Source organism: Megalops cyprinoides, chromosome 5 (assembly GCF_013368585.1).
Source record: "Megalops cyprinoides isolate fMegCyp1 chromosome 5, fMegCyp1.pri, whole genome shotgun sequence".
In the NCBI taxonomy this organism is placed as follows: Eukaryota; Metazoa; Chordata; class Actinopteri; order Elopiformes; family Megalopidae; genus Megalops; species Megalops cyprinoides.
This window is the reverse complement of record NC_050587.1, coordinates 22,063,397-22,089,915: the sequence shown is the minus strand read 5'-3', so window position 1 is coordinate 22,089,915 and position 26,519 is coordinate 22,063,397. Positions and strand designations below refer to the sequence as shown.

Sequence of the window (26,519 nt, the reverse complement as noted above, 5' to 3'; positions counted from 1 at the left end):
TCATCAACAGTCTGAAACGAACATCTTTATCTATAGAGGACAGATAAGCGGCAGGCGCTGCAAACGGATAAATCAGTTTCCTGCTCCTTGGTTTCCTGTTTCAATTCCGTGTCTTGTGGCCTGAGCATAAGCTTTTCTCTTTCTTTTTTAAACCTACTACGACGTGCAAATGAACTGACGGCCTACTTATAAAATGTGCTGTGCTCAATTAGTCTGTGGGGGATTTGTGGACATGCCTAATAAATACGGATACTACGGTGAAGCTACCCGAAAGGGGCACGCGCCTGTGCATTTCGATCCGTGGCAAGAAGTAGTGCAAAAAAAAAAGAGTATCACAATCACTATGTGTTTCACTGTGGATCACAGAAGCCACCTGCAGAAGCGTGACCCTGCCAGCATGCGCTCAGGGCGTGTGCGTGTGTTTGCGATCACATCCGCTGTGTGTTATCTGTGCGTAGCGCAGCCCTACTAGGCCCTGCCAGCTGCCTGTGCTGCTGCTGCGTGGGAGCGCTCTCTCGGCAGCAAGCTACTGGCCCAAAAGGCCTCTCTTTTGTCCTCCCAACGTCCAACGCTTTGCTTGAAAACAGAAATTCGGATCCTCTCCCCCATCGATCAGCCCCCCTCGGTCTCTCTGTGTCTGTTCGGGCTCTTTCCAGAGAGACCCCAGCTCAAGCCGCAGCTCGGGCACAGGACGGCGTGACTTGGTCATGGGGACGTCGTAAGGACAGTTCCGTGTCGGTATTTTTTTCCCCTGGTGTTTTGACTCCCCTCCTGCTTTTTAAAGGAACCCGTGAGGGTTGCTCTCTGAATTGTGCAATGTTTCTATCCAACTGGGGCATGTAATTTATCTGAGTATATATAAGTAAGTGCTTGAAGATTACACCCAGGGAGTGTGTTTGGTTTGACTCAACAAGAGCACATCAAGTACATGGTCCTTACCATCATTACTGATAAATGCCCTGCAAGCCAAAAACAATGTTCCCTGGGTATACTTGTCTCTGAAAACAACCCTTGGATGCACTTTAAATGAACAGTCTGAAATTAGGCGACACTGAAGTTTGGGGAATTATAGCTCAGCAGTGTAAGGTTCAATGTAGTGTGAAATTCAATGTGCTGCATGATGCACTTTATATGACAAATATATAGAATAACGTCTCTGTAATGGCCCAAACACACAAATATGTAATAAGGCTGGTTGGTTCTAGACAAGAATTGATAGGGTAAATCAGACCGTGGCTTGTTCAATGGATCAAACCAAACGTGATAATAAATCAGGGATATACTTGTCTAGAATGAAGTGGGCCTCCCTACTGACGCAAAGGGGCAACTCAGTGTCGACCATGGCACCATGTTAATATTGAGCTTCAACTGATACTAACAGTGAAAAAAAGAGAGAAAAAAACAGAGAAGGGAAATCGGAAACACCAAGAGGAAAAAAGGAATGTCCCACAGCTCTGAAATCTCTCTTCTGTAACTCTTCCTCTCAACCCCGCCGCCCTGCTATACGCTACTTTCCCCACCCGCAGCCACGCCTCCTCCTCCCCCTCCCTCCCCTCCGCCTCTCCCTCTCCGACACGCCCCTTGCGCCACCCCCATCCAGGAGTACCCACTGAAGGTGGGGCTGATGGGCAGGTACTGGAAGACGCGGTGCCTGCGCAGGAAGTCCATGCCGAACGGGAGGTCGTAGGAGCGCATGCCCTCCAGCTCGGCTGCACCAGGGCCCGACCCCCTCTTCAGCTTCCGGATACCCCGCTCCTCCGGAGTGCCTGGGAGAAGGGAGAGGGGAAGAGGGAGAGAAAGGGGGAGGAGGAGAGGTACGAGGTAAGACAGGTGAAGACAGTAAAGAAGTGAAAGCACAGAGTTTCAGGAAGTGAAATAGTGACCTGTCAATTCAAGACATCTTGTGAGACGGACGAGGATAAGATGCTTCACAGAAAACATCCTCCAGACCATCAATGGCTTAAAAGTGCAGAGGACGCTCACCAGGAATAGTGTTGTCCAGCACAAATGCAACTGAGCCCCCTACAAACATGGCCGTTGTCAAGAGCACGTTCAGTACTTGGTCAATGCTGACGATGCCTGTGAGAAGGAGAGGGAGACAGGATGTGTGAAACTCTGGTCTCTTGGATCATGACCGTTTTCAGGATGTGTAGGCAGGTGTTTCTCAGCGGCTGTGTATGTCTGTGTTAGCGTGCCAGTGGGATTAGATATTTACATGAGGTATTGCACCTGTAGAGAAGCTGCACTGGTTACTTCAGTGGTTTTCACAGTAGCTAGCATGTGATGCTGAAATGAATCCACTGGCTGTATGTATAGCCAGCAATGCTGAAATGACTGCTTCAGCTTTTAGTCAGAATGCTGTATGTGACTGAAATTGCTGCTTTAGCTGTAAGAGTAATAAATGATACTGAAATGGCTGCTTTAGAGTTAAGAAGCACAGTAGATGGTACTGAAATGGCTGCCTTAGCCAAAAGCATGTGCTCTTGGTCAGCACCTGTGACCAGCGGGTTCCCTTTCAGGTAGCTGGGCAGCATGAGGCCAAAGAAGATGGAGAAGCCCAGGACGAAGAGGTTGCGGGAGGAGTTGAGGTCGATGAACTGCAGGTTGGACAGGCCCACGGCCGTGATCATGCCAAAGAGGGTGCAGAAGAGCGCCCCCAACACCGGGTCGGGCAGCGAGGCAAACAGGGCACTGAACTTCCCCACCAAACCCAGGAGCAGCATCAGGCCTGCTCCGTACTGGATCACACGTCTGCTGCCCACCTGCAGGGGACACCCGGCATGGGGTCTTAAGACCTGAAGGTTGTGGGTTATGTACCCTTGAGCAGACAACTCAGCGTGAATCATCTGGCTTTATACACTAACAGTATTTAGAATAAATTAAACACAATGTCAGTTGCGCTGGATATATAGTATTATAATAAAAACAGTCATGCTACACAATGAGACTAATGCTGTAACCCAAGACCCGGGTAGAAGGCGTTTGTGTGACATCATGCATGTGGACGAGCTCAAAGGGCCACACCTTGGTGATGCCCAGCACCCCGATATTGGGGCTGGATGAAGTGGAGCCGTTTCCTGTCCCGAAAATGCCATCCAGGACACAGGACAGCCCCTCTACGAAGATCCCCCTGAGGATTGGAGGGTTCGAGGGGATCACAAAGTGGAAAATAACAATGCTATTTCAAAAGCCAGGATGTGCACTGTGAGATAAACCTTCGCTGAAATAACTTGATGTCATAACCTCAAGCATTTATGGTCAGTGGCTAAAGAGTGTGTCACATGTCAACGTGTGTCAATGTATAGACACCTAGCTATTAGCTCTAGCCACTGGTCCCTCGGAAGGGGAATTGCTGGTATGTGTGTATGGTGAGGAGACGACAGAGGGCCTTCCGTACCTGTTGATGGCATGGATGGGGGGTGGGGGGGCGCAGGAGAGGCGGGCACAGGCGTAATAATCACCGATGGATTCGATGATGCTGGATACCACTGCACTCATCATGCCAATCACCCCTGCAGCTGACACGGTGGGCAAACCCCACTGAACTGTGGGTAAGAAGAAACGCACAACACTGATGACATTACTGCCAGCTCCAATGCTAATGCTCACTGTAACAGCATGTTACTGCCAGCTACAGGCCTGACGCTCACTCAAAGAGCACTGCACTGACTGCAACAGGGCTAATCCACCCAAAGCATAGTGCACTGCTGGCTACAGGGTTGGCTCTTAAGCAAAACAACAGGTGAGCACTGTCAGGTACAGGGCTGGTCCTCTCACTGATTGCATGTGGTTTTTATTGCATGTGGGGCAGCTCATGGTTCACAGGTGTGTCATATTAAACTCACAGGGGTAGGGGACCTTAAACCAGGGGGCGGCGGTGAGGACACCCCGGCGTGCATCGGTACGGGCGTAGAAGCCATACTGATCCTTCTGTGGCGGGAAGATGTCCGTCACCGTGAAGATGAAGCACAGCAACCACGACACCAAAATCGCCATGATGATCTGAGACAGGGAGGGAGAGAGAGAAGGGGAGAAGAGGGAAGGAAGACAGGGGGGAACAGAGGGGGAGGGACAGTGAGAGAAGAAAGGAGGATGGAAAGGGAGACGGGAGGTGTGAAGGCAGAGGAAAGAAAGAGGGAAATAGAGAGAGAACCATCAATACAAGTATCAAGCTCGACCTCTATATGGAACTCCAAAAGAAATACAATTTAAGCAACTCATATATTGGGGGGGGGGCTTACTGGAAACATTTTGAAGAGTTTCAGGCGGTAGGATGTCCAGCCCTTCTTGGACTGGTAGACGGGGAGGGGCAGCTGCACATTGCGGGCATACTGGGAGAACAGCAGCACCAGGAAGATTGTCCTACAGAGAGAGACACACACAAAACAAGGTCATCTCCCACACACGGTGTGGCTCTCCACCATCCCTTTTTCATCACAGGAGCTGGAACTCGAGAGAGAGAGAGAGAGAGAGAGAGAGAGAGAGAGAGAGAGAGAGAGAGAGACATCATGGCAACCTCCCACACCCTGACAATACACTCAGTAATGTTCTCAATAGCCCCTGAAACATTCCATCTCAAATAATGCAATGCTTCATGTAAGTGGGTCCTCAGGTGCACTTCAAGTTGTTAGGAAGTATTCTTCAGTCACCAGCTCATGTGAGTGATTGAGATATATTTCCTAACAAACAGGAGTAACTCCAGATACCAAAGTGTGCGAGGCCTCCCCAAATACACTTGACTAGAGATAATATCTCTTATAAAAGAATAACATCACTTCTACCTTTTCCACCATAGGAATAGCAACTCACAGGAACTGAGGCTAACAGTCAGCCAAGAACTTAACCACTAAATCTACAATCCTCAGTGCTTTGGACCATTCAGAGCCTGGGACTCCCGTGCTTAGGAGAGCACAATGGCTGTAATGTGCTGTACATAATACATGAAGCACCCGAGCCCTGAGGCGGCACACTCACAGCATGGCGATGCCCCAGTGCTTCCCCGCTCTCTCCCCGGCCGCCTGGAAGCCGGACAGCCCGATGAGCGCCACGGTGGGTGTGATGGTGAGGGGGCCAATGTATTTGAGCAGGATCCCCGGGAGACCCAGGGCCCCGATGCATACCTCAACCAGCGACGACACAATGATGGCCCCCTGGATCTGCGTGAGGGGGAAAACAAGGAGGGGTGCTCTCTGAGTGTGTTCCAGGGAAGCCTGTCTGTGACAACACCCCTATTCTCAGTCTACAGCAGACAGACCAGCTAACTACACCTTTATATCTTTTGATAAGCAGACTCCTGGATCCAGAGTGACTTACATCTATTTATATAGACAGTTATTGTATCCATTTATCTGGACGGATTTTTACTGGCTTACCTGGGAATTGAACAGGTAACCTTTGCGTTAGCCCTGAACATTAGCACCACACCACAGCCCAGCGCTGCCAGCAGTTTAGAGCAGGTAGCACACGCTCAAATGCAAGTCGATACATAAAGGGACTGATCTCCGCAGTAAGATGCCTGAGCAGAGCATTACCCTGAGGGCCTCTCTCCTTCCCTCCCTGGCTCTTACCTCCCGAATCCGTGGGTGCCAGATGTGCTCGGTGTGTAAGAGCTCCGTGCCGTTCAGCACAGGGATGGCTGGGAACAGAAGGAGAGACGGGAGAGAGTGGGAGAGAGAGGGAGAGAGACAGAGGGAAAAGAAAGACTTTTATAATCCATGGTCTCTGATTCCCAGGAGAAACTTTGACACTGATCACACCTGTAGATGTTGCCTCTAGTTCTTCTTAGCAAACACTGAGCATGTGTATGTGTCTGAAGGTATGTGTGTGTGTGTGTGTGTGTGTGTGTGTGTGTGTGTGCATATGTGCCCATGAGAGCATGGATCAGTGTAATTTACCTGTGTCATTACACTTCCACTTCTCCAGGGACAGGATGGCACGGGCAGGGGCCAGGAAGGCAAAAGCACTGGCCTGGAACAGGGGAAGGCTAGGGAGGGAGGAAGAGAGAGAAAAGTGCAGAGAGGAGACCAAGAGAGACACGAGAGAGACAGGGAAGAGAGCAGGGAGAGGGAGACAGGAGTGAAAGGGGAGAAAGACAGGAGAAAGAGGACAGAGAAAGTCCAAATGTCACTTTGATGCCGGAGACAGTACATACATTGGGACTGCGTCTCATGCATTTTTCTGTCTTAATTTATGCTGCACCAAAGCGTTATCCCTGTGATATAAAGGTGTTAAAGGCCACAAAACTGCAATGGGCATATTATAAAGAATGAGAGAATTTCAGATCAACTCAAAAAAGCTCAATATGCAAACTATGGATTTTTCTGCTCCCTATGGCAAATTGCATTTTGCTAGGCTAGAAATCGAGATGGAGTAACACAGAAGTACAGATGCGGAATAATGCAATATTTACTGGGAAAAATGTACATCAATGCAACATCAAGGCACAGAAGTCACTCCGACAGCTAGTTCACCACTGTTCCAGTTTAATTTCCCTTGGTGGTGTACTACCACTGAGCAACCACATGATGTCGCCACAAGCTGCTGAAACGCAAGTTCACACATAACGTTACAACAGAGCAAAGGATGGCCGGAGCAAAATTACAGGTGTTCTCCAGGCCGCGCCTACCAATGCAGTGCGCTTCTCATTCTGCTGCTTCCTGGCCATCTTTAAATTGGAGATCTTAACTTGTTAACTTTGTCTGAATTTTAGAATCGGCTGCGGTATGAAAATGCTCCAGTGAAACCAGTGGTTGGGGTTGCCTTCGTCAACCAGAAACAAGCTTTCACAAAAAGAGGAAGAAAACTTCCAAATTTCACGAAATGCAATGTGAAGTGAAAGTGAACACTGCCTTGGGTCACACAATTATCAAGGGTATTCTTGCCAGATGGGACTAATGTCACCAGTCCTCAGCACAAGGTGGCAGAGAAAACAAAACTGAAAAAACGAAAAGCCGCATAGTAAAACCCAGAGTTCTCCTTTCCACAAAGAACGTTTCCTTTCGCTGGTTTTACAAACTCCGCTGGAAGTACAGCAGGCCACCTGGAAACATGTACACTGTAATAAGCAGAATCTATTTCTGGATGTCTGGAAGCAAAAATAAATTGCGAGGGAGGCAAAGGAGAAAAACCCAGTGCCAAGACCACAGGCATTACTCACATTGCTTACTTGTCACAGTGAGTCACCTAAGATGACCATCCTTCCATCAATCTGCTCAACACTATTTCTCCCCATCCCTCATGTGGGCTGGGCTGATCATGCCCTAACAAGCTTTGCCAACAGGGGATAACTTGTGTCATGATAATAAACATGACGCGATAATAAACATCCTTGAATCAGATCCATCTCTCTACCTCTCTACATCCCTCTCTTTCTCTCCCTCCTATTCTTTTGCCCCCCCCCCATCTTTCTATTTTCAGTATTCAGTGCTTTTTTTTTTTTTTCCTTCACCCCAACCTCTCGCTCTTTACCCTCTGAGGCAGTCAGAACGGCACAGTGGTGTGGCACAGAGACCTCCCATGTGGAAACATTCACCCTCTGAGCCCGGTGCTGCAGAATCCCTTGCAGTGCCTGATGGCAGAGGCCACTGTAATAGGCTGTTGTCGTTGGATGACATCAGGCGTGACACTGTTCGGCCCTGAGGATGATTCGTGGCAGTGATGTCATTGAGATGTTAGGTCTCAGAAACGGCATGTCTCCCATCATTACAGAGACATCAAGGCAGTATTTATCCATAGGCCTTTAAAAGACAACTAGGGTGGTTACATCAGAGAAATAAACCCAGGAAGAACCTTCAGTTGAACATACAATGTATACAAAAAAACTAAACTTACAAAAAAACACTTCAAAAGGATCATTTAACTTTCCCAGGAGGTGTTACGGTCTGATGCTTATTTATGTCTCCCAAAACCTTTAATACTTTTCAGGTTCACTTCAGATACATTTGCTGAAAGATAATGGTGAAGAAAAGGACCCTGTTCAGAAAGTAACACTCCTGAAAACTGACCTGCTGCCTGTGCAGCACAACTTTAACGCAGTTTACACTATTGTGCAAAATTAGCACAGCTATAAAGCCTTTCCACAGAAACTTTCACTGTGGACCAAAATGAACGCTTTGGAAATCCATATATTGCCACAAGCCACACAAACGGCTACCTCAAAGGAGTCCCTGCCCCCTCGGCGCAATGCAGCCAAACATGAAAACCAACCTCATCTGAAGCTAAACTGACCCCCGCTGGCCAAGACCTCTACTGGCCCGTGCTGGCCAAGATCTGTTCTATCCCATCATGCATTTCAACACACCCAACAGTTGGACAAAGCCAGAAAGGGTGTTAAGCTATGTGAACAAATGGGTATTTGGACTTCTAACACCTTGGTGAAATGATTTGATTGTTTGACGCATTCATCTGTGTAACCCATTCACTGCACACAGACACCTGCAAGGAGGCTCTGACACCACTGTGGGAAGTTTCCCTTGACTTTTGCTGATCAACTGTGAAGCATGAGCCTGGACAGAATTAACTTCAGTCCACTTCATTTAATATGTAAAAAAACAAGTCAGGGTGACAGAAGACGACCTGTGGTCACTGCGGCTAAAAGAGAGCACAGAAGAGAGAAAGAAGAGGAACTTCTTAACTGGAAAAAGCGAGTCGGGGTGAGGAAGAGAGGAATGACCTAAAGACAGGAAGAAGAAAAATAAACAAAAAGAAGTTACTGAGATAATGGGTAGTTACATGCTGCAGAGTGAGCGAACAGTGAAGACTGTTACATGCCTTCCACACCAGCTGTCCATTTATAGTGTTTAAAAAAAGCCACATTCCTCTGTAGTCAGTGGTGTCTTGTACACCGGCCCCCACCCCCTGCTGTCACGACTTTTCCCCCTTCTGCATGACACACCAGCGTGGCACTGTCACTTGAGGGTCTTTGCCCCACCAGGTTAGGCATCCATCTGTAGCCTCACAGGCCAACCCGTGGGCATGCAAACTGCGCGATTCTGACACAGAGCCTTAGTGCCACGATGGTGGTACCCATAAGTGAACCATCACAGACGAACGTCTGGCTGTCGAAACATGCTGCGCTGAGGGTCTTCAACAACAACCAAGAGCATCTAAAGTGAGGCATTTGCTGGCTACTACAGCCTACACAGTCTAGAAAGTGTAGGTTCACATCGGGCCTGATGTGACACAGGTGTGCAAAAACAGAATTACTAATTAACTAGCACCATGTGAGGTCTACCGGGCAGTGTCCTCGAGGTGGGGTAACTTGACTGCACAGAGTGGAGACAGTCACATAGCTGAACTATGCTTAACAACACGCTTTTACTATATTGTATTTAATGATACCCTCTCTTGTCTTCATAATTCACTGCAGTTGAATTGCTTTGAATTGATGTAAATAATGGTTTTCAACAGTCCCATTTATACTTTTGCAGACAAGATGACATTTGTAATGGCTTTGTTTGAGCTTCCCCAGTTCTCTCTCTGCACCACATCCCCTCCCTCCATATTCTGTGTGTGCTCAACAAAGGGTCATAAAACTAGGACCCTCCTGTGCATAGCTCACTTTCTGAGGTGTGAAACCTGGTTATTGGGTGACATTGAATCCATGCTGGCCTTATCTTTCAACCTTTACAACACAGCTATTGGAGAGATTCTGGGAGACAAGAAATGGAAAAGAGGTTTTGCACAGCTGTTGAAGATCTCAGCTGTGCCCACATCCACAATTGAAGAAGGGCAGTGAGTGAGTGCCTACTTCAGGTGACATCACAAAAGTACATAGTGGAGGAGGAAGGGGAAGGGTGTTATTTGGGACTGCATTTGAGACACACTCCACTGTCATCATTCCTGCACCCTGGCTTACGATGGAACAAGAGCAACTCCAAAAAAAAATTACACAAAACCATGGAAACGGGAGAAACGCAGACATCTGGACATTAGGGCTGAAACACAGTACTAATCTGAAAGTGGGTTGTAACTCAATTTTGAAAATTCCCCAACTTTCCCATTATTTCAAGTACAGTCTGCAAATTGAGGGACTGTATGGAGGTAAAGTTAAATCAATCTGCAAGAAGGAATATTAGATGCCAAATATCGATATTGACAAATGTGCAGAACATTGCTGTAAAGCAAGAGTCCCACTCCCATTAATCTTCCAGTTTTAGGATAAAAATGTAACAATTTATTTATGTTGATTGTGTTTGCCCTCATCAGGCTACGTACACTGTAGCAAAGGGCAGTCATTTATAAATCTACTGACAATCACTGCTTGATAATCAGAGACTAGCACAGAGAGAACACCACAGTCATTCAGAGTAGCTTGAGCCTTGAAATCCTCGATAAGAGCATCTGGCAAATGAATTCACATAAATGCTAAGATGTTTCTCACAGTGTCTGTTAACTTCTAATTAAAACGCACTGGAATCATTCGGTCCAACATCACCACTGTTTTGTGACTGCATGTGAAAAACATTAAATTATACAGTAAAATTAAATACTACCTGTGGTAACATTCTAGTATTTTTGGTATCCCTGTGGTTGAACTGAACCCTAAGATGGTGGCCAGATAATTGCTGTATGTTGTTATATTCATAAGAAGAATGCAATATTCACCACATTACTAGGTGCCCATTGTGAGGATGGCCACATTCACTCCTTTCATACAATAAGGATTACTATTATTATTACTCGCTAGGCCTTTCACAGCTCTCTGAATGACAGCTGTTCTGACAGACTCAATGAGGCAGGCCTGTTTTGTTGTTTGAATCAGCATCATGCAGACAGTACGTGGACTGGCAGATGGTGTGGGGCCTGTGAACATGATGGGCCATCCAGGTCACTGAAAGATCAGTGACGCATCTGCCAAACACTCAGGCACAGAGACCCACCAACTAAGTGACCCACTGACCCCCTGATAGCACACAGCCAAGTCACAGGGGAAAGTGATTCCACACCAACATTCACCACAGTGGATGACAAGTGTGATGTCAAAGGAGCCGAAGACATGGCGTGACAAACAAAATTAACTCGTCCTCTTAGTTTTTCTCTTAAAAAAAAAACTCTCTCTCTCTCAAGAGTCAGCAGATTCAGGTTCATTAACGCATGGCCCACAAAGTAGGGCAAGACAGGTCACTCGACAGGGTGAATTATCACGGCTAATCTACAGCTGAAATGACACACACCTGAAAGCAATCATTTCCACGCTCTTACTTATTTATGTTCCAGGACCCGCTGAACTAATAACATGATAATGTAGAGAAGATGAAACTCCCTTAATTCACTGCACTACTTTAAAGACAAATCAAGACAGTGCTTAGATTGACCCTAACCCTAGACTAAATATACAGGAAGAGAAGACGAAATAAAGAGCAGTGGCTAGCCAAGTAGCATCCTCTAGTAATTAGTTGTACAGCACACCTGCATAAGCCATTAGGTATTCAGATACACGATATTATGAAATGCACCTGAATATCACGTAGCTATGAAGCAACATATGAAATCAAATTAAATGAATACCTAGCCTGCTTTTACATTCAGACGATGTGTGTAACCTTACCTGGCTCGCTAGTGTTCTGCTCAAATTACCACCAGCCTCTCTCCATCTGGCCATCTACTAACCCCCCATATTAACTGGCTACAGAATTCCCTCCTTCTCCAACCTTGCTGGTGTGTGGTGAGCATGCTGCTGCAAAGTGAGGTGTGTGCTACACACTGGTGGCCGAGTCACCCCTGGTCAAACCGTTCTCAGAGATACCAGAACACCACAGTGCAATTTATGACAGAGGAGGAAGTACAAAATATTAACTACTGGGGTGTGACTAAATGTGACCCTTGTGTTTTGTGGAGTAAAACTTTGCTCTCTGCAATGACGTTCAGATTAAACTGTGATATTTATGACATATACCTTTTCTGTGGTGTCATGTTTTTTTTTACACTGGAAATCAATTCCATTGATATTATATTTATTTCGCAGCTGTTTGACAGCTCCAGACCCCCCTCGTACCGGCAGCCCAGCGTGGTCTGCAGCAGGGTGGTGATGCCCACGCAGAAGAAGATGGTGCCGATGAGCTGGCTGGTGGCCCACTGGTCGAACCCCACGCACATGGCGTCAGCCAGCAGGAACGGCACAGCGATGGTCCCGCTGAAACACGTCAGGTAGTGCTGCAGACCGTGAGAGAGAGGGCGGTCAGGACCCTGTGTGTGTGTGCGTGTGTGTGTGTGCGCGCGCTTATAGACTCACCTGCAGGCCCAGAAACAGACAGAGGTACCAGGGAGGAGTGTCCTCAATAGTGTAAATCATGTCCATTCGTTGCGCATCCAGGCTTTCCACACTCTCCAATGTCTCAGACAAAGAGCTCTGCAGACACACACACAAACAGAAGGACACACTGTCAACATAAAGGAATACACCGTCAGCTGCGTATTGATATTTTTGAAACGCTGTCTAGAACAACTCACAAAACAGGATTAAGTAACTTGTGACATACCGGCAGTTGAGGTCTTTGAAGCTAAAGAAAAGAGAAAACTTTCACTTCCCGATGATCATTTCTTGGTTCTGGGTTGGATTTAATGTAAGAAGATTACAGCTCCCCCCTTTCTGCTTCTGTGTAAAATATGACTATCAACTAAACGTGGTGGTGTGAAGAATATGAATGCTGACTATACACAGAGAGAGAGAGACCTCTCTCTGGAGACTGTGTTGACATCACTGTAACAGAAGCTCAGTGAGCTGAGGGTGGGGTCAGGAGAGAAAAGCCAAGCAGCTAAAGGTGAGATCATGGGCAGGGCAAAAATCCTCATCATAAATCTGGGTAGAATGTTTGACTGGTGCTTGACACATCTAAAATTACACTTGGGGACCTAAACCCAAGACAAGCCGAACCAAGGGCCAAACTCTCCATCTGCTTTCTCACTGTGTGATCTTAATACGCTGCCAGTCCCTGGGTCTGCTTGTTCACAGAAGGTTCCATGCAGATCCATATGTCATCTTGACTGACTGATAGTTCACACCAATGATTACACAGAATGCCCATCCATGAAATATCTAGATTGGTGCAATGGTCCTAAAAACTCTTCAGTGACCTAACTGGTGACTCAGTCATTTTGATTTTTATTCTGGTATATAATCTGCTTCTGGTATTATATTCTGTGCACACCCAATATGTCATTCACTCCTTAAAATGTCTATCATGTACACCCTAATAAGATTCATTTACCCTAATAAGTCCATAACTGCTGGGTCTGTGCAGGGCCTGACTTTAAATGGTTTCTTAAAGCTCTACACTAAAGGAGGTTGTGGGTTGAGAACATGATGTGCCCCACATGGGAGTGCGGCATTTCACAGTCCCATGGAGGTGTGTAAGAGTGAGTTTGTGTGTGTGTGTGTGTGTGTGTGTGTGTGTGTGTGTGTGTGTGTGTGTGTGTGTGTGGAGACCCTGAGTGGTCAGGTCTCTCACCTTCTCTGTGGCTCGGTTCTCCTTGGTGTAAATGGCCATGAGTTCCGTGTCCTCTGTGTCCTGGTCTGGACTGGACTGGGCCACCCCACTTATCACCACCTGCACAAGAGAACACATGGGGCCTTAATGTACACACCTGCGCACGCACGCACGCACGCACACACACAGAGAACACACAAGGCACTGCCATCTGCACACAGTGGACAGGGAGACGTGCTGGCATCACGCGACACATGCAAGGTGAGAAATTTGCATTTCTATAGTGACGTCAGCACAGCAGTTCTAAATCTGGGTACGCATTGTACGTAATGCTGGGTGTGGTGGGGTTTGCAAAGTGGTTGGGTTTGCAAAGACAAAGAAAGAGAAGAAGAAAAGAGAGAAATAAAAAAAGTCAGCTTCAAGCTGTGAAGGAATGTTGTTGCCCACTTCTGGGCCAGACTGGCAGTGGCTTTGTCCCCCTCTCCAAGAGAATGGACATGCTAGAGAGGCAGGGAGATGGACGAGGGATGATGGGAGACCGTTACGTAAGCCGGCCAGACTCCTCCCCCCCTCCCCCTCTCTGGCCTGTATGAAAAGACAGCACTGTGTGAAAGGTGTGAGACGGTCAGAACAGACAAACAGGAACACTCCCTGGCCCCTAACCTGCTCTGATAAGGCAGAGCTGAGCCCAAAAACAGGACCAAGGGTATGGCAAGGAGTGAGGGCCACTGGGAGGTATCCCAGGAGAGGAAAGCCCATGGCCTTATCCTGTTATGTCTGCTGCCTATCGTTTACTGTGAGGAATGAGCGTCCTTGTTTGGAGGGGTGTTACTCTTACCATGAATTTATCCGTGTTACTCAAAGGGGAGCGGGAGGGGGTGGTTTTCAGGCCACTCTGTGAGTCACTCACTGTGTTCCACTCGAGCACCCGGTTTCGACCACATTCCACATTTTTGCCCTTTTCAGCCCCAGGCTCTGAATTTAGTACCTCTTTACAATGTCTGCCCCGTTAGTCTTAATATTATCTATGATCACCAAGTGGTTATGACTTGATGACTTGGGACTGCAATGACTTGCAGAACGCTTGGGGGTGGGAGAAAAATCAACCCAATCTGGTTGAAAATCAAGTGTCAACAGCAGAAGGCAGTGTCGAGGGAAAAAAAAACACATCGAACAACAATGAATTTGTGTATTTCTGTATTTGTATTTTTGTATTTGTGCATTTCTATACTGACTTTTTCCACCTTTTAAGCATATCAGCCATTGGCATGGAAATGCTGTGTGACGCTGCAGAAGGACAGGGAACAGGAGCAGGTGGGTGTTGATGCCATGCTTGCTGCTGCAGGGAGCAGTCAGCCGACACTAATCACTAACCTCCTTTTACTGGGGACACACCCTGTTATTACCAGCAGTCCCATCCGGCCAACCTGTCCCAGCATGAATCATCACAAATCGCTGTGCGTCAAAGGGGGCCGATTGTGCACCAGTGATTCCAGCTACTGGCAAGAATGAATGTGTGTGTGTGTGTATATGAGAAAGAGTGAAGGGGGACAGAGAGAGGAGGAGAGAATATGTGGGTGTGGTACTGTATGTGTGCATGGTATGTGATAACAGGTACATGGGCTTGTGTGGTATATGTATGCATGCATGTGTGTGGTATGTGTAAATATGGAATACGAGTATGTACAGTTCGGACGGGTGACTGAGGGGGTAAAGGTTTTCCTGGCGACGCCACATGGTTTGAGGATTAGAGGCATTGATTGTCTAGAGTTTAAATAGCTTGAGCCCTGGCTGAGAGTCAAAACTCTGGAATTTGGCTTGATCCATTAAACCCTGCAAGAAAGTGTGTCAGATACAAAGAAAATGGGAACAAAGTGGAGACACAGTGAGACTGTAATCTCACATGGAGACAGAGGAGACTATGGAAGCCCAACAATGCACAGCCACAGACCACACACACACACACACACACACACACACACGCACAAAGACACACACAGTTCACCTCAGTCCAAACACATGCACAAGCATGAGCACACACCCACACCCACCCTACCATGCCCACAGGCACACTCACTCAAAAACCCCCGAGAGGAGCAAACACTTATGCAGAAAGACACACACACACACAAAAGCAAGCAGCCATGGGCTTGAAAAAGGCACAGGCCCACATTACTTACAGGCATGGGATAGAAGTCCTCATTGTGCTTGCTCTCCTCGTCGTATCTGCCTCCTTCTCCTCCCGAGTCCAGAGATTTGGAGGTGGTGTTCTTCCCCACACCCATGCTTTTCTCTCCTGCTCTCTCTCTCTCTCTCTCTGACGCCTTCTGTCGGGTGACTTGCTCTCGGCCGGTCTGTCCCTTGCGAGTCAGTCAGTGTGTGTAAGTCTCTCTCGCTCTCTCAGCACGTGTCACATGACCCAGGGACTGGTCATCAGGAAGGCCTGAGGAGGGAAGAAACAAGTATCACCATGGTGACTGTTCACAGGGTTCCAGCCTGGACAAGAGAAATAGCAGATGAAGCAGGGTCCTGCTGTACCGCATGGGATTTGAACCCACAGCTGCCCACGGGCATTAAACAGAGACACACTGAGGGACTACTGCAGTGGGCGTCTGTTTGCCGATCAGTGTCACTACAGCTGGCTGGATGCAATAACCTACAAAAGCGAATGGAGGACCAGAGCGACAGAGGAGGTTGAAGAAGAGGGGGAGGGAACAAGAGAATTCAGGCAGAGAATGGGAAAAGGAGAGCAAGGGGTATGAGAGAGGGATGGCAAAATGAGTGGGAGAGAAAGAAACAAGGTCACTTTATCCCTCTTAAGAGGTGGCCGTTTATTACTGGCGCCGCGACACCTCCTGTTGACTTTGGACACGGCCTTCAGCTCCTCTCCCTCACTCGTGGGTGTCATCGTCCTTCCCCCCAACCCACCCCAGCCGTCACCTCAGTGTCTGTTAGTTTTAGATATATCTTCATCTCCATCAGGACTGCCAAGAGCCTGGGTGCACATCGACGTTAAAGTGAAAAGCCACGGCTGCTGTGACAGATTGCCATCTCCGCTCCACTCCCCCTAGACTTCCTCATCCCAGTGTCCAATCATCAGAGCGTCCTTCTGCGCCCTGCATTTCCGTCAAGTGATGATCTGTCCGGTGGGACGCTGTCATGGCCACGGGAAGCATAAACAGAAAGCACAAACAATGACAGGAAGTACCTGGTTCACACGCTGGCGGGGCTGTGGGGATGTAGATCAGTTTGGGGGGGACATACTGGAACTACAGAGGGTGGGGAGGGGAGGAGCAGGCTAGGTACGGATTTGTGTGTGTGTGTGTGTGTGTGTGTGTGTGTGTGTGTGTGGGGGGGGGATTGTGATGGTTGAGAAGTTGATTAAGCAACTGACATTCATCCTGCCACAGCCAGGCAACGACATCACAATGAGGTGGTAAATGTGTTCCAATCAAAGAGAGAGAGACAAAGACAGGGAGAGAGATGTACTGTACAGGAATATATCTGCAGATATCAGATGCCTTGACTCACTTCCTGGCCTATGCTAGCTGATTAAAAAGAACATGAAAGCTGAAAAGAACAAAGAGCAGGCAGGGTGTACGAAAGACAAAGGGAGTGCGTAAATACCTGTGACAGAGAGAAAGAGAGAGAGAGACATAGGGGGCAGAGGAGTCCGTGGGAGAAAGGTCACGAGTGTGAGTGTGTGTGTGTGTCTGTGCCAGAAACGTTCTAATAACTCAATCTCCTCGCCTCACTCGGATCAGACTTCCTGCAGAGCCTCCGGCTCTTCCCAAGACACAACAAAAGGATAAAAATGAATATCTCCTTTTTACAGCAGCACAGCTATTTTTACACGGATGCTCATGTATACTGTGTGTGTATTTGCAAGTGTGTGTGTGTGAGAAAGTTCCAAACTACTGCGCATACCCAGTGTATAACCATGCACAGAACGGGAAATCCAACAGGCAAGATGCCCTAGCTGAAGTGCAGTCTGAGTGAACGCAATCTGGGATGTTTCCTCTCTGTGTGAGTGAATCTTTCAGAGCAAACTGTTTATATTTTTCTTCCTCTGAGTAAGTCAAGGTTGAGGAGGTTTACGCAGAAAAGAGGGGAGAGGAACGCGGTTAGTACATGGTGTTGAGATGTGTGTAGGAAATCTTTCCGGTTATGCTAATTACAGTTTCTAGTGTGACCACAAGAGGGACCGAAATAAGATCATTACAGAGAAGTCTCATTTCGTCTCCAGTATTATCACAATTATGTTCAAAACCTCAGAACAGCTTCATCAGCAGTATTTCTCCATAGCACTAAATTTAATGAGGTGTGTCAACACGTGCTCTCACTACTGCTTTCCCATGATGAATGACATTAACGGCTCTCCTGAGAAGTCAGAAACACACGAACATACAGACACACACACAAGTTGTTCCTTTAAAACTATTAAGGCTTCAACGGCATCTGAGATGAGAATGATGCTCAATAACCTCAGAAAATGATGTGACAAAAACACTCCACTGAAGAGTCCCACTCCAGCTGACAATTAACCCCAAGAGCTGAGGCAAGCTGTAATACACGTCCCACACCCCTCCCTATATCCATGCCTTTTCCATTTTCATCTGGAAAAAGCACGTATTCCAAATTCCCCTTGTGTGGACCACTGTTGTTCCATGTTAATACAAGCGAAGAACCCTGGCTGAAGAGCCTATCTGATTTGTTCCAGACATTCTACAATCATGTATTTCTTCCAGAATGATGTCATCCGTCGTGACCTACATGGATGAAAGGGTGCGCTCTGCCTCTCAAGCCTCCTGTAATAGTGTGCACCACGGGGGGTGGAATATGCGGGGAGGGCGGAGGAGGGGGGGCTACTGTTCGCGAAGATTATGTGCTAAATCTGCTCAACTGGAGACCACCTTTCAGCACAAGCGAGCGAGAATGCTTCTCCACCGCTAATTCATGGAAATATTTATTCAATTCCCTCTCCCCGCGGGGGCCGGCAGATTACAGTACGCTGCCGCCTGGTAACCGTGGCTACCGCAGCCCCGCCGCGGGCTCCCTGCGGGGCGCGACCCAGTCCCGCTACGTGTCGTCCTCTGGCATTCCTCTTATGACATTAATCTCGTTAACCGTGGCACGATTCCTGGCCTTTCCGCTGTAAGCAGGCAACTAGGGCGAGTGCTAAACACACTCAGCACTAAAGTGCAGGAGAGTCTCTCAGCATAGGAAAACTGCCTGCTTCCTGAAGGCAGCACTGGGGCAAAAATGGACCGTGCACCTGTGGGCAGCTACAGGGCAAATCTAACCTAATCCTAACCCTAATCCCTGTTCTGTTTTCTTCAGAGCGCCTAAACTGCGATTGCTGCCTTTGTTCAGATTTACAGTGAATAAATGTCCACTCAGTGAAATTCAGAGGTTGCTGCTTCCTACGTTGATACCACAATAATTAGTCAGGTATAAGCCCGCTAATAGAACAATCCAACACAAGGCTCCACTAACAGCAGATTACGCTTGGTCAGCACACTGCCTCACATAGCCAAAAACTGGCAAAAATCTGCCAGGGGAGCATGTGGTGTAAAGGCTAGAGCACTGGACTCTGGCCTTGAGGTTGCAGGTTCAAATCTTGTGAGGAAGGCTGCTAGTAGAGCAGTGTTTTACCTCAACATTTTGCTGAAAACATCCAGCCAAATAAACAGGTTACAGAATGTGTAAGATGTGGTGCTTGACGTGCTCTGCATCCCCCTGTACAAGTGCGTCCACAGCACAAGCAAGCACACAAACAATACAACAAAATAGTAGGGATGCAATATATGTACAGAGTAGCCAATCATTACGGGCATCATGGGCCTCGTGAGAGGATGTTGGCTATCTTTGTTACGTGTTAAATACCACTTCCTTTCAGCTGGCTGAGGTTGAGAAAGAATGGAGGGTTTGTTACAGTATTTGTTGTGTTCTGTTCCCTAGGGGAAGTCTTCTTGCCAGTGTACAATGGGATGCCCGGATAACTGGTACCTGAATGCGTCACGGCCAAGCGCATGTTATTATGTCCACCTCTGCACAAAATGCTGCAAGGAGTGGCTCATGGGAAGAACATCCACCTATTGGCAATGAAACTACTGTGCATTACTCATAGGCTGATGCAAGTCACAAGGCCATTGTGGTTCTTTGTGGCACCTCCACAATGAAGTGTGCATGTGTGGGTGGGGACCAGCTGGAACACAAGCACATCTGGCCACAAAGGGTAGTGTCATCCCAATCCATCTCTCTAAATTTATTCATCAGGCCAAAACCTCTCCTGTAGTCAACCTATACTTAGAATAAGCAGACTCTTGCTAGAAGGGCATCCATTGTCCATTAATGAAGAGGGTCACTTGGATGATGTTGCATTTTTGGCCGTATCTGCCTTCAGCACCTGCCGCAACAACATAAATTAAGACCCTCCAGGACTAGGAGAGGTAGAAACAGGATGTGGAGTATGGGTTACCTTCAAAGGGGGCAAGAGGACATTTTGATATGAAAGGGGTGTCTGATGTGGGTCTGAAAATTAGTTCTGTTTTCAGAGGTGGGGCTCTTCCTGGGCACATCGTGATCCCTTACAGTGCACCACAAGCGTCACTCTCACCATGTCTGCAAAGAGCAGAAACAACAGGCAACAGAGATGACCGAGGGCCGGAAAGAGATAAGAGCGGAGAGGAAGAGATAGGACACGGAGATGAATTAAAAAATGAAGAGGGTGACAAAGGCTGATACTATCACGGTGATGCACTCTGCAAACAAGCAACCCAGCTATGAGGCCTTTACTGATGGAGTGAATGCCTTGAACACACATCTGTTAAACAGCAGGTGTGAACAGCACTTGCACTGCTCAGTAATGCTTTACCGTAAAACTGCCACAACAGTCCTTCAGCAAGGGGCAACTCTTTCAAGGTGACACACTCCAGTAGTGACTATTCGATATGCACTACCTAAAAGCCAAACATCACATAGAAACACAGCCCACGTGGTATTTTGAGGAAGCAGTTACTACACACACTCATCCTGCAGTGTGGAAATAGGGGGAAAGTAGCAGACGTTCATATTCATATCTATCCATGTTAATCTTAAGGCAATCTTGTCTTAAGGAACCTTCCCAGGGGTACATCAACAGCAGGCCACCTCCCAATTAAATCAGCAGGAACTGTTCTCCTTATTAATGTGCCATACTGCTGGCCAGCTTTACTAGCTATGTTTTCAGCAGTAATGAGATACCCAGTTGTGGTCACATTAATGTACCATGGGAACACAAAAAAAAAACAGTTGATGCGCCATTTCATATTTCATTAATTACACTTCTGCTCTCCGTTGCTGAGGAAACACGTGGAAAATTATGGACCTCAATAAACACCTGTTTAGGTGATGCAGGTATTACTTTGCGATCCAAGACTAAATTCTAAAACAGCAGTTTGCTGTTGTCTGTATAATCAACGGCACACTATGCGCAAAGTCTTCCATATCACTTCTAGCTATAACAAAAACATTCACAAAGCTGCTCAGATTACTAGCTAAACATTCATTTCTGGATACTTTACAACGCTCGTGCCGCTCACAAAATTAACTATCTAGCCTCTTACGGGTGATAGTGCGACTGGGCTACACTACTAATCTATTGTCATATTCTATTTACGCTCTTTTCTCAACTGCGAATTGTTTCAGAAAATTAAATACAAAGATATATAAATGTAAATCTTCACATAAGTGAAATGACCTGTTCTACAAAGTCAAATGTCGTGTACCGAAGTGCAGTACCTGTTAAAGGTCTCCCAGATGAAGTTGCCAAGAAGAAACCTGCAAACGTACACATAACGTTTGCTGCCGTGCCTACCAACATACCACTAACGTTATTAACTAGTTAGGAGACTTTCTTGGATGGGCTGAGTTTTTTTGAACATCAGAGGGTCTCCGCATCGTTATTTAAAAAGTAGTTTAGCTAATCACAATGTTTTACATCATGAGTAGCTAGCTGGTAGGATAACGTTAGCTACCCAGCTAACTATTCATAAACATAAGCATATGCTTGAACGCGTGGCTCGCGGGAAGACACAAAGCGGCATGCCAGCTACACCAAGCAGCTAGGATGCTAGTTTTGCTCTCCCCAGTGAGGATTATACACGTGCTCTAGTTAACCATAAACCACCTACTCTCCCAAAACTGTTTCCTCTTATTTGGTGAAAAGGAAGCCGCATCGATATGGTACGCTGTTAGCTAACTAGATTGTTTACATTATAATACATTCGTACTCGGCAGCCGGTGGGTTACCTAGCTACTTAATGGGCTGGTTTGTTAGCTAGCAAGCAACAGACTGTGCAGTTCACTGCAGTGGATTGATGTAATACTATCCGCAAGGATTTCATTTAATCAGTTAGCTTGCTACAGTTATTTAACCCCAGTAACGTACAATTAGTTAATGTAGCTAGTTGGCTACTAAATTAAACTCGTGATGTGAAGTCTATTTCATGACGACAAGAGTTAGCGCAGACTAGAGGCATCTAGCAAGCTAACCATCACAAGGATAGAACACACGATTCTTTCTGACTAACGCTACAACGTTAGTCTATCTGAGTAGATCGATAAATTCGCAGAATGGGCACTAACATGAAGCACATAACCGACCCTGCCACCGACCTAGAATCTACATTCCTTAGTCAAAAAACGGATCCCAGTCCCCAATCTCAAGTAGTAGCTAGCTGGCACCCTCGTGGTTTGCGGCTTGCTAAGTTAGCCTGCATCACGCCACTGTGTTACCTTACCGTAGGATAGATGGTTAGCTGTCTGTCCAGTCGCTGAGTCCAAGACTGCTGGTGACCCTCAAGCTCAAATGGATGCAGAAGTGATGCGACTGGAATATGTGCGTTCAGACCCTGTTTTATGCGCTAAATTAGATGGTGTCGGTAGCTACCGCGCTTGCTAGTCACACACAGTGTCGGTGAAAAATCACCACTGTACAAATCCAAACAGATGATGACGTCAAGGGCCGGCCCACTCCGGCCCGCCTCCGGAGAACACAGCAGCCAATCAACAACATTCATTACTGTACAGTTTTCGGGCTTTACCGCATGCTCACTTCTATTAATGATAATATGATAATTATATGTAATTCCATTCTTTATAGATGCGTGGGCAGTAATGCTATAAATGTAAAAAGGTGTCTGCACACATTTGTCTTACGCGCTGTTTCCATGACTCTACACGACCCTCTAGCGGTCTTTCTCTAGGTGGGTCATACTTACTTCAGTGACCTATATTGACAAAGTCACTCCTCTCTGCCGTGACACCTCCCACTTACCCGAGACTCAGATTCCAAGTTCAAGTCCAAAGTTATGCAGGCTGACAGTGAAATAAGAAACCAATACGTGTATCCCTGTATTTTAAGCAGTAAAATACATTGTTCCATTTTGACTATTAGCAATAAAATCACGAACACTTATTTTTGTCATTAGGTCAACGGTTAACATTGAAGCAGATGAAATTTTAATGTTGAGACCAGTCCTCTGCTTGGATGTTGAGCATAAACAGGGTTTAAAAAGACGCTCTGAGTTTATATTAGAAGGGATTTTACACAATGACAGATTTTTTTCAGAATCTTAGACATTCTGGAATTCAGGTCTCGTTGCTATGCCTCCTAGATGCTTTTGGAGAAATTTATTCAGTGAGATTACTGTTTCAGCCAGGAATCCTGTTGGAATAAAGAGAGGCAGAATGAGTCTCCTCTGTTCAGTAGGAAATTGCAGAATCTGATACCAGCACAAACTATATTGTTGCCAAGAATGAAATGAATTCAATCAAATGTATTTGTTTATTGAATACACGTTTCGGTGGCTGTGTAGTATTGTGATTAAGATACTTGTCTCTTCGCCAGAAGGATGAAAGTTATATTCTGTTTGAGATGCTGCTGTTGTACATGAGAACATACTACTTACCAGAAATTATGAAAGTGAATACAGCTAGCCACTTTGGAATGAACAATAGATAATTTAGTTAGCTAGTCACATAGCACAGCTGCTTTGCAAATCATGTATGTATATGATGGTATTTTTACTCCACTGTTGTCAATACAACACACAAACAAACAACAAAAAGATAACTGTTCCCCTTATAATAATGTAATTCCATATTTAGAAGTCAAGATGAGAGTGTTAAACCTGTGTTTTGAAGAGCAATGTCCAGGGGAGCTCATTAATCACGAAATTGTATTTCACCTGTTTATCAGGTGAGGTAACCCTTAAGGTTTAATATTTGCAATCTCATATCTTTGCCTGAAGGTAAGTGAAATGCACAACAATGTTGAGGATAATTTTTACCTTAACTATTATGATCCATTGTGGTCGACAAGGGTATTTATTCAGTACTCATATGCAGGTTCATCATTTAATGAATAAACAAATCTAAAAATTCAATCCCTTGTGTTAAGACACACATGTGTTATGGTGCTTTATAAGTGACCTGTCTTTGTGTTCTTAACATTTTGCAAATATAAATGCACATTTTACAGGTTTCTGCCCATTCCAGGCCTCAGCTGTCTTGAGATCGGTATGCCCTCTGGTGGCAAATTTCATAAACTGACGGTTCAGCCTTTTCGTGGCAGCGCTCGTCGCATTTCGTGCAAGTACGTAGAAGTAGGGTGCACGATGAAGATGAGTATTAGTGTAAATACAAAAGTTCCAAGAATCAATTAAACCTGCTCAGTAAGGATGAATTACATTCATCATTCACTACACTACGTTCTCGCTTTTTTATTGTAAATGTGCACTTTGTGTGCTAAGACAAGTTTTAAAATTTGTTAACATTATCACCTGCAGCTGTACCTCGAATTTCGATCTGGCTCCCCAGTAACGTGCGTCTCATATTCTTAACTGGCACGTCAAAGCTGGCCTTTTTCATAATGATACAACATTCCATCAAAACAATTCATGCAGTTAAAATCACAGGCACGCGCTGTTGGAGCTGGGAACAAAAGCAATAACGAGTAACTGAGTCACAAATCCGTGTACTATTACAGACTAAACTCATAACCACGAGGTTGTAAACCCAGGGCTCTATGTCTACATGTATATTGCGTACTCTGCATGAAAGCAGTACACATACTGGGAGTCGTGCAATTGCTGTCACGTGTCTCTATCCGTTTCAGTGAGCGATGGAGTCCTGGTGTCTGCTTACAGGTTTAAACTAAACTATACATCATGTTCCTAACCGCTCAATTCCCACCCCCTCACCCCAGCGTCCTTTGTCAGGGACAGCATTCACGCCGGGCGTTTTTTTTTTTTTTTTTTTAACTTAGGGGCCATGTTGGGCAGAAAAAAAAATACAGAAAAGAATAAGATCAGAACATACATGAAAAACGACAGTAAAACAATGGACACACGACTAAGAATAAGAAATAAAAATAAGAGTAAGAACACAACTTACTGTACATTTAGTGCAAGGTGCTTTATGTATAATGACAAAAAACAGGAAATGACATTCATAAGAGAAATAAGGGAATGTATTGAAACATAAAACATGACTTAACACATAAAAAATTAGACAATGATAATCCAAAATGAACAAAATACAGTGAAACGTGTAACCACTCCATTAAACAAAAACTTAAAAGTGGGGTTTAAAAGAGACATAAAGGAACACACCTATTTAGCTAGCCTGATATCTTTAGGAAGACTGTCACAGAGCTTAGGAGCTTTCACAGAAAAGCACAATCCCCTTTGGCTTTCATTCTGGACTCTGGAACCGTCAGAAGGACTTTACCCAATGATCTAAGTGGCTGATAAGTTCTACATGGGGTTAAAAGGTCAGTAATATAAGCCAATCCATGTCTTGTTTTAAAAGTAATTAGGAAAATCTTAAACACTAACCAGAAGCTAGTGCAAATAGGCTAGATTACTGGTTATGTGATTTCTCTTTTTAGTCAGGTTAGGAATCTGCCTGTTGTGTTTTGAACTGTCTGAATATGTTAAAATGCTAGATGACTGAGATGTGTATACAGTGAATTACAGTAAACATAAATATTATACTATCCTCCTGCAGGCTGCTGCCGTGCCATGTTGTAAGAAAAAAAAATACATAAATATCCAAATCCGCTATTCCTAAGGGTTTAAGTCTCAGGATTTTTTCCAGTATGTTTTTTTTTTCCAGAGAAAAAAAATGGGTCATTACTTCTGGGTTGCACTTGTATTTTAATTGTGAGCTTTGTGAGTTTGTGAATACCCTACTGTGCAGGCTCACAGGTGGTAATGACCTTTGCTGGAGCTGAAGTGAGTGTTTTTCATTGTTCAAAGCACAGAAAATTGTTGTAAAAAGGACAATGGTAAAAAAGGAAATGTAAAAAAAGGAGGCAGCTCTGGTCTCAGGTGGTAGGTAGGGCGGTCGGTGGGAGCACATTGCTCAGTCAGGCCATGCTGTAATGCTTGGCAGTGTGAAAGCCTGGCTGTGGCTTGGGGATCTCGAGGACGCTTGAGGACGCTTGAACTGAAGTGTGTCCTCTCCAACTGGCAGCATTAGAGCTCTCCATCTCCAAGTGAAGCCATCACAATTCCTCAATCTGTGTTTCCCAGAGGCCTGTTCTGCCAATGGCTCCATACCACCCAATCAACAGTAACACAACCAGATTTTATTCTGGAGGATGTGTGAGCAGGAAAGTATGTAGGGTAGGATAAAGAGGTTTAATGCATTTTGGGCACATACATGTTCTCTGTGAATAGAACGGATTACATGTCCAGCCATGGAAAGCAGGCCGGCAGGAGAAAGGCAGCTTTTGTACTGCTCCTGTACTAATTATGCACTCAGTCTGGACACAGCCCACAGGGGGCGGTGTGCCAGCAAGTCATGGGACTCAGGCTTTTGTGAAGAGATTATAAGTATTACAGCACATATGTGCAATAAGCCAACACCGGGACTTGCATAATGGTAAAAGCTGATCAAATCCAGGTACCCCACCTCCCACCTCTGCCACGCAACAAAAGAAGGCATGAGCAGAGTTTTAGTTAGAGAGACATGGTTATGCCAGCCTTCTGTTCTCCTGTCAGTGCAATAACAATAAGGGATTGTCCAAGAATTATGAATGGG

The 26,519-nt window shown here is 46.0% G+C and overlaps 1 protein-coding gene across 1 annotated transcript; it reads right to left on the bottom strand.

The window, feature by feature from the left end:
- On the bottom strand, positions 1 to 22,395 carry LOC118777626 (solute carrier family 23 member 2-like). Its single transcript, XM_036528729.1, has 15 exons — positions 22,211 to 22,395; positions 15,608 to 15,870; positions 13,449 to 13,547; positions 12,233 to 12,349; positions 11,996 to 12,153; positions 5,895 to 5,983; positions 5,568 to 5,635; positions 4,975 to 5,156; positions 4,242 to 4,362; positions 3,846 to 4,002; positions 3,398 to 3,545; positions 3,025 to 3,130; positions 2,495 to 2,762; positions 1,984 to 2,079; positions 1 to 1,766 (listed from the first exon to the last, which is right to left on the bottom strand). Exons 2-15 carry the CDS (start codon positions 15,710 to 15,712, stop codon positions 1,501 to 1,503), a joined length of 1,980 nt encoding a protein of 659 aa, XP_036384622.1. The 5' UTR covers positions 15,713 to 15,870; positions 22,211 to 22,395; the 3' UTR covers positions 1 to 1,500.
- Positions 22,396 to 26,519: the final 4,124 nt, after the last annotated feature.

What these genes read in the sequence shown, in the direction of transcription:
- LOC118777626 (XM_036528729.1), bottom strand. Translation starts at nt 15,712, where the DNA reads ATGGGTGTGGGGAAGAACACCACCTCCAAATCTCTGGACTCGGGAGGA. An exon ending in GGCACCCACGGATTCGGGAG is followed by an intron (nt 5,157 to 5,567) that starts GTAAGAGCCAGG and finishes CCCCTCACGCAG; the next exon opens with ATCCAGGGGGCCATCATTGT. An exon ending in GGGTGCTGGGCATCACCAAG is followed by an intron (nt 2,763 to 3,024) that starts GTGTGGCCCTTT and finishes TGTCCCCTGCAG; the next exon opens with GTGGGCAGCAGACGTGTGAT.